General features: G+C 35.7%; 1 protein-coding gene across 9 annotated transcripts in view; it reads left to right on the top strand.

Annotated features, from left to right (window-relative positions):
• Nucleotides 1-14,687, top strand: part of TMEM68 (transmembrane protein 68) — a 31,940-nt gene extending 17,253 nt beyond the window's left edge. For 4 of the 9 annotated variants that reach the window (XM_036338249.1, XM_036338247.1, XM_036338248.1 and 1 more), the window contains 3 exons: nt 5,807-5,867; nt 7,849-7,988; nt 11,733-14,679. In XM_036338249.1, coding sequence (XP_036194142.1) covers nt 5,807-5,867; nt 7,849-7,988; nt 11,733-11,837 — 306 coding nt within the window. In that variant the 3' untranslated portion in view covers nt 11,838-14,679. Of the gene's footprint in view, nt 1-5,806; nt 5,868-7,848; nt 7,989-11,732 lie in introns of all 9 variants that reach the window. The other 5 variants (XM_036338255.1, XM_036338254.1, XM_036338256.1 and 2 more) reach the window with 4 other exon arrangements.
• The last annotated feature ends 4,976 nt before the right edge of the window (nt 14,688-19,663 follow it).

Here is a 19,663-nt window from a genome sequence, read left to right as displayed (position 1 = left end):
TTTTAATTTCAGGATTGTAATAAATACAATGCATTGAGCTCTATTCTCTCTTGTACGTATGCATATGTAACTTTTAGAAGTAAGTTATTGCTGTATAGTGCTTTAATAATGTGGTCCCAGTATAACAGTTAATGTACTTGCCCAAGTGTTTAACCCCTAGAGCGTCGGGGAGCGCGATCACGCTCCTCCTGTCTTTCGCCAAAAGTCCCAGCAGCGCTATCAAAGCTTCGAAATGGCGTCCAGTTCTAAGTCTGCTTTTATTAGTGATGATGATACTATTAAATATGTCAGTGTAGTAAGGTTTCCTTAAGTTTTTGAATATGTAACTTCATTTATTAGCAATTCATAATTTTTTTCCTAAACTGCTGTAAAATCAGCAAAAATTCCTTGGCAATTTTAGCATAGATCCTAGGATATTGGTTAGCACTCAAAGGGTTAGTAATACACAATGTAAAAATTTAAATACTGTTGTCCTACAGTAGATTATAAACTCTCTCAAAGATGACAAGGCCATCTTTTTAAATTCTGAGTTCCTAGTACACTGACAGGCACTTATTAGGCTACTTGTATTTGTTAAATTGATTTTTAAAACATTGTTAATCAACACTAGAAAGGAGCCTTTTGAATTTTATTTTATATTAATTGTATTAGTAATATAGAAAATTAATTGTATTTTCCAAAAAGTCTTAAGTACTGATGTAGAAAACAAAACCTTAGACTATATGAATAATATAGAATACAAAAGGAATATGCACAGTTGTACAAAATTTAAGGATATATAGTATATTTTTAAGCAATAATAAAAGCTAAAAGCTAATCAAACAGTTTAATTTTTCAGTTTATATTCTAAAAGAATTATTTCTTCTAAGGTTTAAGATAAAAATGACATTGATCATGGGATTCTAATTTCTCATCCTTAAGTTTACAGTTTTAAACGACATTGCCTGGAAGAAGGCCCAAAAGAAATAAATTATATAGAGAAAGGAACTCGGATTCCAATCTTTGAAAGAGTTTCTAAATAATTAATTAAGATAGTCTAGATAATTTAGTTAAGGATTTTATATAAAATTTGAGAAAATTTAATAAACAGCCTTTTACCAGTTTATAAATAAACAAAAATGTTCAACATTACTGACTTACAAAAGACCATTATAGGTTTGATAAATCTTGTACCACCCCAGCCTTTTGCAGTGCTTTTAAAGGCTTTATGGTGGCACTCCTCCATAGTAAGTAGGTGATACGTGTGATTATTCCAGTGTTGCAGCTGAGGAAACTCAGGCACAGAGAGATGAAGGGATGGAGCAGTGGTTCTCAACCTTCCTAATGCCGCGACCCTTTAATACAGTTCCTCATGTTGTGGTGACCCCCCAGTTTCATTGTTACAAATTGAACATAATTAAAGCATAGTGATTAATCACAAAAACAATATGTAATTATATATATGTGTTTTCTGATGGTCTTAGGCGACCCCTGTGAAAGGGTCGTTCGACCCCCAAAGAGGTCGCGACCCACAGGTTGAGAACCGCTGGGATGGAGAGACCAGGTCACCCAGCAGGGCAGAGCAGAGCAGAGCACACAGTTCTGGACTGCAGGCAACTGGTGCTGTTGCCATTACTGATGGCATTTCACAGTGAGCCTCCTGACCTTGAGATCAAAGGGCACTTCCCCATACCTGAGGAAAACCTTTCAGTCATATCATTGTAAAAGTTACAAGTATCCCTTCTGGAAAACCCGTTCATAGCTTCACAGATTTGTCATAAACTGTGACCAAAGATTTAAGACTGTTGGTGCAGGATTAAATACATTTCAATTGTGACATAGTAACAGAAATTAAAGTTAAAAAGTTAGATCATCAATGCAAGCTCACAAAATACTGGTTAGAAAATATTTAAGGTTCATCTGATAGTTGCAGCTTTTTTATGTAATATAAATCACTCTTATTTTGTGGATTCCTGAGAATTATGACTTTGGTAAGAATTTTTAGGTAACTTCATATCTAAATAAGTTGGGAAAAATTAGCCCATTTACTTTAGTTGGAAGACAAATCTACACTAATAAAAGAGAAACATGGTAATTGGCATACAACCACTACCCTTTTCATTGGCTAATCAGCGAGATATGCAAATTAACTGTCAGCCAAGATGGCGGCCGGCAGCCAGGCAGCTTGAAACTAACATGAGGCTTGCTTGCCTCAGTGACGGAGGAAACCAATGTTCTCCGCAGGTGCTGCAGGCCTCTGAGCCTGCAGTTTCAAACATTGTAACAAATACCACAGGACTTCAGCCAGCAGATTCGCAACATTGTATGCAAAGGCCAGAAACCTACTTTCAGGAGCTGAGGCCTAAGAGCTGGAGCCAAGCCTCAAGCTAAAGCTGGCCCAGAATAAAAAAAAAAAAAGGAAAAAAGGAGCGTTTGGGAGTTCAGTCACCCCCAGCCTGAAAACAGCCCTCAGCCCCTCACCCAGACTGGCCAGGCACCCCAGTGGGGACCCCCACCCTGAAGGGTGTGTGACCAGCTGCAAACAGCCATCATCCCCTCACCCAGGCTGGCCAGGCACCCCAGTGGGGACCCCCGCTCTGATCCAGGACACCTTTCAGGGCAAACGAGCTGGCACCCACCCATGCACCAGGCCTCTATCCTATATAGTAAAAGGGTAATATGCCTCCCAGCACCGGGATCAGCGGAGCCGAGAGGCCTCCTGGCACCGGGATCAGCATGACAGGGGGCAGCGCCCAAACACCCTGATTGGCCCTGCTCTGTGTGTGACAGGGTGCAGCACCCCAACCCCCCCCCCCCCCCCACGGGCCCTGCTCTCTGTGTGACGGGGTAGAGCCATACCTCCCCATCAGCCCTGCCCTGAGTGTGACAGTGGTGGCGCCCCAACCCCCTGATTGGCCCTGCTCTGTGGGTGATAGAGGGCGGCGCCCCAACCCGCTGATCCGCCCTGCTCTGTGTGTGACAGGGAACGGTGCCACAACTCCCCTATTGGCCCTACTCCGTGAGTGACGGGGGGAGCTCCTCAACCCCCTGATGGGCCCTACTCTGTGCGTGACAGGGGGGAGCTCCCCAACCCCCTGATGGGCCCTGCTCTGTGTGTGACAGGGGGGAGCTCCCCAACCCCCTGATGGGCCCTGCTCTGTGCGTGACAGGGGGCAGCACCCCAACCCTCTGATTGGTCCTGCTCTGTGCGTGACAGGGGCTGGCGCCACAACCTCCCCATCGACCCTGCCTTGAGTGTGACGGGGCAGTGCCCCAGCCCCCCAATTGTCCCTACCCTGAGTGTGACTGAGGGTGGCATCGCAACCTCCCAATCCTCCCTGCTCTGTGCATGACAGCGGGCGGCGCCCCAACTCCCCAATTGGCCCTGCTCTGAGCCCAACCAGGGGCTGCACCTAGGGATTGGGCCTGCCCTCTGCCACTCGGGAGCAGGCCTAAGCCAGCAGGTCGTTATCTCCCGAGGGGTCCCAGACTGCGAGAGGGCAGAGGCCGGGCTGAGGGACCCCCTCCTCCCCCCCCGAGTCCACAAATTTTTGTGCACCGGGCCTCTAGTAACAGATATAAAAGAAAATAGCATTTGTTCTAATAAAATTATTTATATGTATTATTTCAACCTACTAAAAAAATCTTTGAGATATGATAATAATTAGCCCCATTTTAACATGAAAAAACAGACTTTGACATGGTAAATAACTTGTTCAGTGGTTCCCACTTTTTTAGTGGCAAAGTTAGGACTCCAAGACAATGTAAAGCTGATTCTTCAAGAATAGTTTTAACAAAATACACATTCTCTTTCTCTTGCACATGTATGTATACTCATACATACAGAGACACATGTATACATGTAAACCGAATGTAATGCTAGGTTACTTTTGCAACTATGTTGTATATAAAGTGTGCACAAGAAAAGGAATGAATAACTATACTACAACATCAGGTTGTAATAAAGTGATGTTTGTAGCTTAAAGGCTTTAGCTTGCAGGCAAATTTAGGAACAACGTGTCCAAAATATAGCTTGGAATACTGAGCCTTCTAGGCAAGCTTTCTCTGTCCAGTAGGTTTCTGGACATGTTCAGCTTCTGGAGAGTTAGGTATTTAAAGAATGATGTATCCCCTGAAGTGTGTTTAAATAATGCATACTTCAATACAAACTTTGGGGTTCATGTCAGTCAGTAGACATGAATCCAGCAGACAAGGCACAGTAGTGAATATATGGGCCGAAAGTTTTCTGTTCCTTGGGCATTTTAAGTTCTCAATTCTAAAGTCATAGCTATTTAAAACATTGAGATTTCAGCTATCATTTTATTTTACACTAGTTCCTAGATTGAAATCTGAATTTTTTAAAAATATATTTTATTGATTTTTTACAGAGAGGAAGGGAGAGAGATAGAGAGTTAGAAACATTGATGAGAGAGAAACATCAATCAGCTGCCTCCTGCACATCTCCTACTGGGGCTGTGCCCGCAACTCAGGCACATGCCCTTGACCGGAATCGAACCTGGGACCTTTCAGTCCTCAGGCCGACGCTCTATCCACTGAGCCAAACCGGTTTCGGGTGAAATCTGAATTTTTTACAAAAGCGTCAATGTACTTTGTCTTATGTGCTTGCTTCGTGAATTAACTCCATTGAATTTTAAAACCTTCACCTGACTTCTTTTCTTTACCTGACTTCACTCTTTCCTAACTTTTAATATTCCTGCTGCCTGTATCTGACCTTTATGTTCTAGGTGCTGGGGATACAGGAATGAACAAAACAGTGTCTGTGCTATTAGGAGTTCTGGGAGAGGGGAGAGATATAGTAAATAAAAGATCAGTTAGTTATATGTGAGGTAATAAGTTCTATGAAGAAAGCTATACCTAGTCTCTTCCTGCAGTCCACCATATTTCACCACTTCCCAAAGCTGAAGAGGAATGGCTTTTTAAATGTCAGCTTTTTTAAATATCTCAAATCCTGCTCACCATGACAGATATTTCTGTATTAATCAAATACTGATGGTAGACTGTAAGTGAAGTATCACTCCCTCCTTCCCCTAGTTTTATCTATTCTAAAAACCTTTAACTTGCTATATTTTGTGTTTGTTTAAACGTGTTCAATTTTTTATCTACTTTAGTTCTGCAGTGGCATACCCTTCTCATATGCTCCTTTGCTACTTTACCCATTGTTTTATGGCATTTAGTTAAGGTCTTCATTTTAAAAATTATACTTAATTATTGATATTCATAGAAAAATGAAAACCTTGAACTTGTAAGAAGTTCTCTAAAATTAATGATGTGAAGAATTCTTTCATATATATGCTTTTCCTTTTTTTGTGGTATTATACTTACTTTTCATTGATGGTGAACATTTTTATATTTAATACGCTCACAAAAATAAATGGTGTTTTACTAATTTCTGTCATTTAAATTTATATAAATGTTCCAGTAGAGGTAATCTCTGTCTTGTAACTTTCCTCAGCAAACATACTATTCAGTAGCCACCTGGAATCAATTTGATCTCCCACATTTATTTTATTTAATTAAATTAATGATTATTATAATCTTTGAGTATTAAGGATTTATGTGGAATGAATAGGAAAGTTGGTAAACTAAATATTATATATTACCACTAGAGGGTAGTGTTTCTAATTTATATTTCTACAAATGACCAAGTTTAGTCTGATAAATCACACTAGTGATAAAAGTAAACCTTGATTTTAAAAGTACATTTTTTAATAATCTTAAACAGGTCCTCAAAAGTTTTCATTAGTTACTCAATGGAGACATTGAATAGATTAATATATTTACTTTTTAATCCAAATTTTCTCTTTAGCCCATTATTCCTATGTTTACACAAAATATTCGAGAAGGATTTAGATCACTTGGAGGAACAAGTAAGTTCTGGTTCATTTGGTTTTTCTAATGACAGTGTAATATTTATAACAATTTATTTTTTGTTTTTTACTTTTATAATATAATATTTTAAATATTTGGGCTTTGAACTCTATGTAGTTTCAAAATTTAGATTTTTTTCTATTTAGATGTTTTTCTATTTAAAGACTAAATGATAATGTTCTAAGTAATGGCAGCTCTTAGATGTTAGGTTTTTGTCTTATGTACATACGGAAGCTTATTTGTCATTTGACTTTTTAAAATTACCCAGTAAATTACCTATTTACTTTTGTTAAAACATGTTGGTTAAGAGTAGGAGAAATTTACATATAACTTAGACCATCTTCTTACCTCACCCCTGAAGAAGTTATAGCTTTAAAAATGAAAGACAATAATATTGAAGTAAGATGAACAACCAAAGAAGATATAATTTGCCTTGGTTTATTTCTGTTTCTTTTTTAAAAATATGTTTTTATTTATTTTTAGAGAGAGAGAGAAAGGGAGAGGGATAGAGAGATAGAAGCATTGTTGTGAGACATCTATTGGCTGCCTCCCCCACTGGGGATCGAGCTCACAACCCAGGCATGTGCCCTGACCGGGGGATTGAACCAGTGACCTCTTGGTTCATGGGTCGACACTCAATCACTAAGCCACACCAGTTGTTGCTTTTTAAATTTGTTTGTTTTTAAAATATTTTGAACCACGGTACATTTACTTCTTTTTGCCGACCTTCAACTTATTGGTAGCAAAATAAGCTCTGAATCTAGGAGTGATAATTAGATGTGCTTTTTCCTGCAGTGTCTCGTTTTCTTTTTATTTTGAAAATCTCAGTTTGGTTTTATACCCTATGCTTTATGTATTACATTTGGTTGATGGTTATTTTAAATCCCTAGCACTATATTGTTAGTGTTTATATCCACATACAAATCCCCTCCTGAAGAACTTTAAACTTCTGTTGTTTCTTTTATGTCCAATATTTACGTATTGTTGGTATTCCATTACATTTTTTTTTTTCAAATTTAAAGTGGAAAAGCAGGTTGATGAGATGTTTAATTTTTGTTGTGGAATTATTTCTTCTAATTTTCTCTCAGATCATTTCTTCAGAATTTAAGTTGCATACCAGAAATTATCCCTAATTTTACTTCTTTAAATGCAAAGTGGTTTTAAAATTCTTTCTTACTACTTTTTAACGTTTTTTACTTTAATAGTTGAATCTCAAACATTAGTGTCTAGTGATTTTAGTATTACTTTGCATCTTATGGTGTATTCTGTTTTTTTATATATATAAACAGTGTTTTCAAATTCCAGTACAACTTATGATTATGTATTACATGTCGCTTGACTTCCTTGGATTTATTTATCTTTAAACTTCGCCTTAAATTTTGTCAGTTTATTTTGCATTATTGCCACTTTTATCTTGCTAAATTTTATATTGATCATTACCATTATTAATTCTTTGTTACATTTTTTCCTAATTTACAATAATGTTTTAGTCTTTACCTAGTTTATTGATTCATTTTTAGTCTCACATGTTTATGTGAATTTATTTTATGCTTCCATTTTTTCTTCTTTTTTCATGTAAATCACATATTTTGAGTCTCTAAACTTTTTAGCTTCTAGTTTTGGGTTCAGTCTTTACCCTTTATTTTGCAATAATAGTACTTGGTTTGCCTTTAAAATCCTCATATCTTTAAAAGCTCATTTAAAAATATTAATAGACTTTGTTTTTTTGAGAATTTTTAAGTTTACAGAAAAATTGAACAGAAAGTACAGAGTGTACCAATAAACCCCCTCATCCAGATTTTTCTATTAACATCTTGCACATTTGTTACAACTGATGAAAAGCTCGTCTTTAAAAAAATATTAATTGCCAAGAGATGATACTATTTGCCACTTTCCTCTAAACCTTACGTAATTGAGAGTTTGCAGTTACATGCTCAGAATTTGTAACCAATTAAAATGATTTTGTTTACTTTAAAACAGGATTATTTAGGTGGCTTTATGACAAATTCCGCTATCCATTTGCTCCAATATATGGAGGTTTTCCAGTGAAGTTTCGTACCTATTTAGGTGATCCCATTCCATATGATCCAAAGTTAACAGCAGAAGAATTAGCCGAAAAGGTAAATTATTCTTTCTTAGTCCTTGTATAGATTTTTTTGACTTTCAATTATTATATTAAAATTAATTCATTAATTCATTAATTTATTTTACAAGTATGCTCTAGATCAGTGGTGATTTCCTCCCCAGGGCGCATTTGCCAATCTGGAGACATTTTTCATTGTCACAACGGGCCAGACTTGGGAAGTGGTGGTGCTACTGGCATCTAGTGAGTAGAGGTCTAGGATGGTGATGACCATCCTGCACTTCCCGGGACAGTCCCCCACTACAAAGAGCTTTCTATTCTAAAATGTGACAATTAAGAAAAGGTCTATAGACATTGCCATATGTCGCCTGGGGCATAAAATCGACCCTGGTTGATAAGTACTGTGCTAAGGTATTATGGAAGCACAAAGGAAAAGTATCTGAATGAGATCAGGAACACTTCAATGGAGATGATGCTTGAATTCTATTTGGAAAGACATGAAGGGATTAACTGGACAAGGAGTAATGAGGTAGAGGAAATGGAATGTATAAAGGGATGACAACATGAAATAACCTGAACTCTCTAGGGAGTTGAAGGTAGTCTGGTATAGCTAGAAGGAATATTGTAGGAGATGAGGCTAGAAATTTAGGAAGGTTCTGGGCTATGATGGCTTATCATTGATTTGTTCACGGAAAGCTGGAGAGCTATTTAAGGCAGATGAGTGTTATAATAGGTTTGCATTTAGAAAGATTCCTAGAAGCAATATGGAGGCTAAATTTCAGTGATACCAGTATGAAGTTCAAAGGGTAAAGAGACTGCTTTGTGAGGGAAAAAATGGGAAAACTTTCTAGAATGAGGGCATTTGAAGTGGGTCATGAAAGTGGGCATGTCCTAGACATGCAGACGTGAGGCAGGAGGCAGAGTATGAACAAAGCAGCAGTGGTAGGAGCTAAGCTGACTGCATGTACAACAGTGTCCAGCGTCCAATGTGATTAGAACAGCAGGTGGGGAGTGACTGCCTAGTTCCCTTCTAGGAATTTTGCAAAGCACATTAACATATTAGAGATTCTAAGAAGGCTTGCAATAAGTGGTCTATTTGGCTTTGTTTCAAAGATCATTTTCAGCTCTCATTCTATCAAAACCCTATCCCTGTTTTTCCTTGAAGAGCACTTAATAACAGCTGTGGAATAGATTTGGTGTCACCAGCTCAGTGGATACAGTTTGATCAATGAAACTGGAAAAGCAAGTAGGAGCGACATTTTTAGGCCCTTAAATACAGACTAGGGGATTTGTCTATTAAAAACATTTCAGTTGGAATAGGCCTCTGCTTGGAAGTGGTTCATATCAGTTCCACTTAAATTGTTTTTGGCCAAAGCCAGCAGATATGTAATCTCTTCCTCTACAATGGTTTGTGATGATGCTAGCAATTGTGATGACTTAGATGTATAAAAATTAAAGGGCCCTTTTTAAGAGCAGAGGTTATGCTATGAATTTTTGTGTCTCTAGTTCCTAGTACAGTGGTAGGTATTTAATTGATCTCAATAAAAGTTTGATGAATGAATGAGTTAGATAATGATCTTATCTATTTGAAAGGTAGAGCAAGATACAGATTTGAGGGATTTTACAGAGATAGAATGCATCAGGCCTGAAAGCTAATTCTGTGTAGTTACTTGCAGGATATCTGTGCATATTTTTACATATGTAGGTAGGTTTTTGTAACTATTTTACTGAGGCTTGGGAAAGAAGTCAGAATTGGTGATGAAGATTTAGAAGTCATTTGCACTGAGATAACTACTGAAGCCATGAGCTTTACAGAATAGTTTAGAGAGAGCCAGAAGGGGACTGAGGACAGACTGTAGAGGATGATGTAACATTTAAGGGACAGGTCGTGGAAAACAACCAAAGCTGGCTGAAAGAGAAGTAGCAGAGAGGTAGAACAAGTAAATTTGTGTGAGAGAAGTCAGCAGGTGGCTTTTTAAAAAAATAGGAAAGATCAGTCACATCCATTCCTGCAAAGAGATCAGGGAAGATGAGATAAGACCACTCAGTTTGCTATTATACTTTTCAGAGAGTATGAAATATCATAAGAAGCAATAAATGTCATATTATTGAATCACCTAGAAAATGGGATGAATGTGTTATGACTTTTATATCAACCGATTGTATACATAGCTTGATTTTTTAAAAGTTTTTAAATTTGTGGTAAATACATAACATAAAATTTATCAACTTGACCATTTTTAGTTTAAGTGTATGGTTCAGTAGAGTTAAATATACTTACATTGTTGTGCAACTGATCTCTAGAACTTTTCCCTCTTGCAGAATTCTAGCCAAACCCACTAACTCGTCATTCCTTCAGCAAATGCTTACCTGTGGTCCTTTTCCTCATGCTTTTCCCCTCACTGTTATTGAAATGTTACTGGTCCTTGGAAACTCAGACCAAACAGTACCTCGTTAGTGCGTCTTTTTCTGGTTGTTGCCCACCAAACGGGCTCACAAGGCTGAACTTCCAAATACTTTCATTAGCGCTGGCCGGTGTGGCTCAGTCGGTTGGGTGTCATGCCTTGCACTGAGAGGTTGCGGGTTCCGTTCCCACTCAGGTTGTGTACTCGATCCCCAGTAGGGGGCATGCAGTAGGCGGCCAGTCGATGTTTCCCTCTCCCTCCCTCTCTCTCTAAAATCAATAAAAACATTTTAAAAAACACAAACAAATACTTTTTCTTCTCATCTCAGGTGACACATGTCACAAATGATCTTACATTTTAGTTACTTGGTATTTGATTATACTTGTTAACGGGTGAGCTCCTTGAGATGTGAGACTTGTTTCATTGATGTTACAGCTTCCAAAGCACCTAATATTTTTTGAATAAGTGTATAAAAATGTAAACTATACTTCACAGAACATAATCTGTGTGTTAGTCACTGTGCCAAATACATGAAGACATAGTTTCAATTTCATTTCATCCTTATAATAATTGTACAGAATAGTTCTCATTTTACTGAGTTATGAAAAATTTTGGTTTAGAGAGGCATATTTTTAAAATACGTCTTTGGGATGGGTGTAATAGTTATATTTAAGAAGAGAGGAAGTTTCAGAATTTGTATAAAGGCTCATTGAAAGGTGTGAGTGTGCATAAAACATTTTTTTAAATAGCCACAACTAATTTCAAAGTGAAAATTGTTGCAATTTGTCACGAATGGGAAACAAGTAGTTTTAGATTTCTTCTTATATCCTACTTGACTTTTCCATTGTTATGACTTAATTTAAATTCCTGTTAAACTGTCTAGAAATTTAGGTAATGAACCAAAGTATATCAGCTCGCTCATTCATTCAAAAGTTTTCCTCACTTCTTCATTTTTCATTGCCTGATATAATTTCTTGGTGTGTATAGTAATAAAGGAAAAATGTACAACAGTTTATTAATGGATGGAAAGGAGTGAAACTTCATTTGGCTATTAGAAAATTTCTTGCTACTTTTTTTTCTGATTTTTTTCCCCTTAGTTATTTAAAAAAGTGTTGAGTGCAAGGCATTGCTTTGCTCAATGCTGGGGAAATGCTGTGTAGAAAATATCCATTTGGACAATAATGTAATTCAAGCATAATAGGTATAAAGAAATATACTATGGTTGTACTAAGACGGAAACCATTAATTCTGAAGAGAGATGGGTGCTTAATTAGGGAGGGCTTCTTGAAAGTAGTAGTACATTAAAATCTTTACAAAATAGATGATCTATATTGAGAACTAAAAGAATAATGGCTTTTCTTTTGTTTTCTTAATAGACAAAGAATGCTGTTCAAGCTTTGATTGATAAGCACCAAAGAATACCGGGAAACATTATGAGTGCTTTGTTAGAACGTTTTCATAAAAGTCAAAACAGCCACTAGAAGACGATTTAATATATTTATATTATTATGTTTATGTCTGCGGTACTGTCTTTTAAATTTTGTAGGTTTCATAATTAGTATTTTTGTAAAAATCATGTTAAAAGCATCTTTTGTTGAACTTGTTTAAATTGTAACATACATTTTGTTTTATTCAGTGTGTCATATTTAAACAATAACTCATTACATGCCTAACAATTAAGAAAATGATCTTGTTTCTTATAAATTCCTAATAATGTATGATAAACATATAGATTATTAGAATTAAGTTTATTAACAGCAATTTAGGTTAAACAAACATTCCTAAATAATGTATCTAATTTCTGTATCTGTTGTACTGAGCTAATTTTGCAAGATGGTATAACCTAAGGTTAGTGCAGATGCTTAAGCTAGAAAAAGAATGCTTTTATCTGCCTTTCATGACCTTGGGCAAGTCACATAATGTTTTTGTGCCTCAACAATGCTAGAGGGGATGAGGGGAGGATGACTGGATGAAGAAGGTGAAGATGTTAGCTAAAGAACATTTATGCATACCCCAGGACACAGACAATAGTGTAGTGAAAAGCGGGGAGGGGTGGGGGGATGAGTGGAGGTGGGCAAAGGGGGCCCAAATGGGGGACATCTGCAATAGTGTCAACATTTAGAAAAATTAAACACAAAAAAATAATTTACTTTTTAAAAAACATGTTAATGCTATGGTTAATAAAAAATTCTTTTATTTGCTTGATAACTAGAATTGAAATTATAATTGAATTAAGACCAAGATCTTTCAGAAGTTTATGTATATATTTTGTTATAGGATGTTTAAATTATTCCTTCAGGTATAACGTCAAGTTGCCAACCACAGTGAAAAAGATGTACTGTTTTTCAAATTGAATAAAAAAGTCAAAGTAAAATTTCTAATTGTTTTTAATAAGAATCTATAACATTGTCAGCCCTAAAATATGGCATTAATCGTGTCCAGCTTAAAGTCGCTTGCAGGTTAAAAGTCACTGTGATGCTCTGCATTTTATATGTCGGAAGGATGCTAGGCTGATGAAAGCAGAGTTAGAGAAAGCTCTGCTTTTGCTTAATATGACTTATTCATTTGACTTTGCAACCAGTCAAATAGTTTATTGTTTCAATAAAAATATACTTGAATGATGAATTTATGTGAACACAAAGCTTTCTGAAAAATTAGTGGCTTTTGATTTGTTGTTCCCTTGAAATCTGAATTATAAAAGTATTTAAACAAAATAGTACTAGAAATTCAATGCAATATCTCCCTTTCCCTTTTTTTAGATATTAAACTATGTACTTGAATTTTTGTGTATATTTTTGTATAACAAGTATGTATGTATGATATGTGTAATATATATAAAATTAAGCAACATAAAAATATAAAGTTGAATTGCAATTCATTTACTTATGAAATTATATATGTGACATTTTCTTATTTTAAACTGATTTATTTCTCACCCACAGTCAAATTGATATATCTCAGCCAGAATGAATAAACCTTACTTTTAATGTGAAAATATATTTTAATTTCATTTTCAGTGAAAAGAATCAATTAATGATTCTTTGAAGTGTTTTTTTTTTCTTGTAACAGTGAACAGTGTTTGTTTAAAATTGGTACACATTTCCAGAATAAATGATCATAAAATGAATGAGATATTGTTTTGGAGTAACTATTGGGTTTTAACAAGAATGAACAACATTCATTGATAATGCAGCAAACGCTTTTTGTTTGTTTTTACACTAGTTAAGTTTTATTGCTTATTTAAAACCTTACTTTGTTCTCTGGTACTCAGACTAATATAAGATTTTTCATGGCTATTTGAATTTATACCCTAGTTAGAAGAATGAGGGGATATGACTAAATATAGAAATATAAATAATAATGGAAAAGGGGTGTTCTTGACCCTTTTTGAAGGGAATGTTTACAAGTTAGAATCTGATGAAACCCAGGACTCTCTCCAGAAACATGAACATGGCACACTTTTATGGGAAATCTTTCATATTCTTTTTAAAAATATTTCATTTTGAAAGAATTTCGGATTTACAGAAAAGTTGCATACTACTCCCATATATTCTGCACCCAGTTTAAGCAGTTGTTACCTCACATTTGTTTTCTTCTCTTCGCATTTCCCTTGTCTTATCTCTCTCCACATATATTTCTATAATCTTTTTCTTCTGAATCATCTATTAGTAAATTGCAGACAACGTGCTCCTAAACTATAGGCCATTCATTAATAGCACCACAGAACAATGACCAAAATCAGGAAATTTATCTTTCATATAATAGTATCATCTGATCCAAAGACTGGATTCAAATTTCAGTTGTTTCAATAATGTCCTGTATATCAATTTCTATTCTTGATCCGTGGGTAGATCTTCTGACACTATGTAAATGGATGTGGCAAGTGTCCGTTGTTTGTATTATTTTTCATGTTCAGAGATGTTGCCTGTTTATGTGAATGTAACCAAGAGAATAGATGTGAATTTACACATCTCTTCCATGTTGCACATGTTGACTTCTACACATTGGGTTTGTGGTAGTAGGGTTATTTGGCATTATGGGTGGCTTTGTGGTACTGTTTTAAATCATAAATCAGTATTTGTAAAACATTTTTCTGTTTGGTCATCTCATTTAATTTACCTGACAGCAGCTATTTACTTACCCTAATCTCACCATTTCAAAAAGCTACATGTTACTCTGTTTCTCCTCAAAAAAGTTCTCTAACACAAAGCTGTCTTTGGCTTCTCGTTCAATAAAGGAAGAAAAAGGATTCTCAACAATATCTATAATAATAAAAGCATAATATGCTAATTAGACCAGACGACCTTCTGGACGAAGCCGGGGCTGTGAAAGAAGCCCGGGTTCTGGGTGCCAGAGGGAAGCTGGTGCCAGCAGCCAGGGAAAGGAAGGTCTACTCTTGCATAAATTTCATGCATCAGGCCTCTAGTATATATACTAGTATAAGCTCCATAATTCTTTGCCTTTGAAATTGAGTATCTATTAACTTGTGGAAGTGAAAGTACACTCATTCTTTTTTAAATCTAATTTTCATAAAAATCAAAGTAGAACCTGTGCTGAATAAAGCTTATAATAAAAAGTAGCAGTCCTCTGTCCTCCTCCCTCCCAACCCTCCCGCCATACTGCCCACTCCAGACAAACTCCATTCTAGCTGCTTCTGGCATTTACCTCTAAATAACATGCTTATATACCACTACTTCCAGATTTATCTACTGATTTCCTACTAAGAAAGCTAGCCATTTAGTTCATTTACATCCACTATTCCCCATACCTCTCTATTCCTATTCTTCCCAATGATTCATCACCATTTGGGGTTAAATTAGTATTCAGTGTTATTATAACTATGCAAATATGCTTGCAGCTGAGCCATTTAGTGTACTATGATTACATTTCCTTTCCTGAACAGACTTCTCCATTCCCCTGTCCCGGGTAATTTTTCATTTGGTTACTTTTATTTGGGTCCTAATAATTCTTCACCAAAATTTTCTACAAAGCTGTAAAAGCAGCCAGGACAGCGTTTATAGTCAAGCACATCAGCCAGTTTTTATTTGCTCCACACTTATCCTTGTGTTAACTCTCTGGGGCCTTCTGTACATCTGTTGCAATCTGGCATAGTTTCTCTAACCCTGCTGTGTCTCTTAGGAATTCCTTTTACTTTTCTCCTTTGGATCCCTGCTTCCTGGATCCCATTCTTCCTTTTTTTTTTGGCTTATGCCCACTTTTGGTGAGACAGGTCCTCTAGTAATTTCCTGAGAAAGGTTGCATGAGAGGTACATGGTTAAGCTTTTGAGCAGCTTCATACTTGTTTAGTAAATTACCTGGACATGACATTCTATAATGAAGATCATTCTCAGAATTTTTAAATCATATTATATTATCTTCTAGTTACTACTACTTATTTTTTCTCATATAAGATATTTGATGTCATTTTGGTTCTGAGTGCTTTACATGCATCTGTTTTTCTCTTTGGTAAGTGTCATTTTACCCACCTCCTGAAATATTTTTGATACTTGTTTAGTTTTTTATTCTTTGAGCTAGATATTTGATGGATTATTTTAATTTGAAAATTTATATATTTTATTTTTAAGAAATTATTTTTCTGCCCTAGCCGGTTTGGCTCAGGCTTGCAGACTGAAGAGTCCCGGGTTCCATTCTGGTCAAGGGCACGTACCTAGGTTGCAGGTTTATTTCTGGCCCTGGTTGGGATACATGCAGGAGACAACCAATCAATGTGTCTCTCTCACATCGATGTTTCTCTCTTTGTCCCCTCCCTTCCACTCTCTCTAAAAATCAATGAAAAAGTGTCCTCAGTGAGGATTTAACAACAACAGAAATTATTTTTCTGTTTTTGTCTTCAGGGCTTTTAAATTTTACTTGTAAAATATATCATTTATCCAAAAGTAATAAATGTATATATAAATTTTTCTGTAATTTTTTTCTTTTCTTGTAATGTTTTAGTCAGATGTTCATATCAAGGGCTCATTAAGTACTGACTCATAAAACTTATATAAAAATGAGCTTTTTTATACTCTGCAAGAATTTCTGTATTATTGTTATTTCTGAAGCAAATGGAAAAACCAATTAGGCCATCTGGTCTTAGAGTTTTCTTTGTGAAAAGGTTTTTACTTATAAATTTATTTACTGTAAGAGATGTGGTTTCTCTTCTTGGTGAGATTTTCTATTTCTTCTTGGAAAATTTTGATGTTATGTTTTTATAGAAAATTTTCCATTTCTCTAAAATTTCAAATTATTGTCATGAAGTTGTTCATAATATCTTGTAAGATTTGTAGGATTATCCTCCTTTTCACACTTGCTATTGACAGTTTGTACTTTTTTACTCTCTTTTTGTGTCTCTAAATCTTTGTCTCCCTAATCTTTCTGTTTCTCTCTTTTTGACTTGGTATTATAGAACAGGCTTATCAAGATTCTTGTGTAAAGGTGGCCCTTTTACAATAACTAATTTTGATGTTGTAGACTACAGACCGCCTTCACTGATACAATGAGGTTTCAAAGTCTTCAAATTGATTGGTTGCTTGTTCATTCATTTGACAAGTTTTTAATCAGCAGGTATATTTTAAGTACCTATTACATGCCCATGCATTGTTATATGCCAGGGGTCAGAAAACTTATTCTGTAAAGAGCCAGATAGAAAATACTTTAGGCTTTGCAGGCTATATAGTCTCTGCTGCTGCTACGCAACTCTACCATTGTATTCTGAAAGCAGCCATAAGCGACATGTAAATATATGAGCATTGCTATGTTCAAGTAAAACTATATTTATGGGCACTACAATTTGAATTTCATGTGTCACAAAATATAATTTTTCTTTTGATTTTTCCCCTCCAAATATTTAAAAATGTGAAAACAATTTTTAGTTCATGGCCCACATTAAAAGAGGTATTGGCTGGATTGGGCCGGAGAGCTGTAGTTTGCCAACACCTGCAGGCTTCTTTTTGTTGTTGATTTTCTTCTTTTATGTTTACCTCCTTTTTCAACATTTTCTGCTCAAATGTTATTTCCTTTTTTCTACTTTTTAAGTTTAACTTATTGTTTTTATAACTTCTTGAACTGGATACCTAAATTGTTGATTTTTTGGCCTTTTTTATTTTCTACCTTATGCATTTATATTTGAATGTTGCTAAGAATAAATCTTAAAAGTTCTTATCACAAAAATAAAGTTCTTATCACAATAAAAAATTTCTAATTTTGTATAATGATAAATGGTAACTAGACTTTTTGTGGTAATCATTTTGAATTGTATACAAATATCAAATCATTATATTGTATACCTGAAACTAATAAAATATCACCTGCCAATTATACCTCAATAAAAAGTCATAAATGTCTTACTAAGTGCTACTTTCTAAGTGCATCTCATATATTTTAATGTCATTCTTTTATCATTAAATTAAAATATATTTAATTGTATATGCTTTCTTCTCTTTTTTATTTTTTTTAATTTTCTTCTTTGATACTAGGATAATTTAGAAGTATATTGCTTGGTAGCTTAAATATATATTGTTTACTTTCCCAACGTTTAAGGATTTTCTCTTTTTTGTTATTTTTAGTTGATTTTTAAGCTTAATTTCACCATGGTCAGTGAACATACTTGAATGATTTCAATTATTTGAAATTTGCGTTATGGTCCAGAATATGGTCAATATTGGCTAAACATTCCATGAACACTCGTAAAGAATTTTAACTCAGTCTTGAATGAAGTGTTATATATATGTCAATTAGCTTAACTTTTATTAGCTTGTAGCTTTATTATTATTCAGGTATGGTGAGGCCAACCAGAAGAGATCAGAAGACAGTTGCCATCGAAAAGATAGGTTGTAACTCACAGATCCCAAGGGGAAGAGGACACCACACCAGACAGGGCTACCAGGGGAAGCACCAGGATCAGTCAAGGTTTAGGGGAGGAGAGGGGAGGAAATTTGGGCAAGAGCTTTTTGTTTGTTTGTTTGTTTTTACTGTGGTTTCTTTGGGAGGAACAGACAAGGCAGGGTAAGCAGGTTTGAATAGCTCTGGTGGTCTTTGGGGCATAGGGGATTTACATAGTGCTTAGTACCTGGGTCTGGTGATTAAGGCAGGTGGATGGTGGCCCTGAGTGTGAGAGCTAAATAGATGAAGTGGTTGAAGGTAAACACTAGATCAAAAATTATATAAGTGTCTGTTCACTGGCTGGAAGAGGAACAGACAGTCCAGTGTGGGCACTAGCATCTAGGAAGCCCAAGAAGGTTGTGCTTAAAAATGCACCAATGTATTTGAATCCCAAGCAACATGTTCTACTAGCTAAAAAATCAGCATCAGTTCTAAAATGTTTTTCTGTATTGATAAATCAAAAGAACTTGATTTCCCTAAAAACTGATGCTCAGGACCACACTGAGTCTGGAATGTAGACAAAACGAAGAGATTTTCTCTGTAAAAATTATCGTGCTGCGCACTCTGCAAATCGAATCCAGGAATTGTTTACTTTTATTGATTGATACTGCCATTATGAAATGCTATAAAGAGGTGTCTTTTAAATGTTCCAGGGTACAATTAAATAGATTTTATGAAATCTGTGCAGAATAACGTTTGGAGATAAGCAATTGTATTTCATGTGTGTTTAGGACCGAAAAGAATAATTGGCCTTAAATTAGGTGAGCATGGTATTGATTAAGTTTCTTGATCCTCAAGGTGACAAAGCACTGTAATAGACTAACAGGAACGTTGTGAATCCGGAGAGTGTTTAAAAAAAAAAAAAAAAAAAAGGTAATACTACATAAAAGATACATTCTACCCATTTCCTCCCGGAAAAATTTCATTTTCCCTCATCTACATTATTTAAGCATGTATTCTCTCATCTCCCTTTCCTACTTACTACCATTGAGGATGTTGTTAGCTTTTATGAAAAAGATGGGTTAGGAGGTTTTTTATGCACTTCACACATTGCCATGCCTGTTACCACTTCAAGGACATTATCTTTCCATTTTAACCAAACAAAAGCTTATTTTCAGGTTCCTTTCTCGTGCGTATAGCATCATTCACGTGTCTTAACTGCTGCTGTCTACTGACTTCCAGATGCACAATTTATAATCTCATGCCCCAAACTTTCCCCCATGGTGATCCTAGTTCCCCTACAGTGTCCTTTAAAGGAATCATCTAACCTTCCAAGTTGCATCTAACCTTCTGGCCTTGACCTTGGAGGTCCACTGACTATCTTGAAACATCCATTCCTGTTTCTTTTTTGGCTGAAGAGTCACATTTTGGTTGGGTGACCACATGGCACCCAGAGAGTTGCTGAATAGTCTGGGACATCCCCTTC

This window comes from Myotis myotis, unplaced genomic scaffold (assembly GCF_014108235.1).
Source record: "Myotis myotis isolate mMyoMyo1 unplaced genomic scaffold, mMyoMyo1.p scaffold_m19_p_16, whole genome shotgun sequence".
In the NCBI taxonomy this organism is placed as follows: domain Eukaryota; kingdom Metazoa; phylum Chordata; class Mammalia; order Chiroptera; family Vespertilionidae; genus Myotis; species Myotis myotis.
The sequence above is the reverse complement of the archived record's forward strand: the minus strand, read 5'-3'. Positions and strand labels throughout refer to the sequence as shown.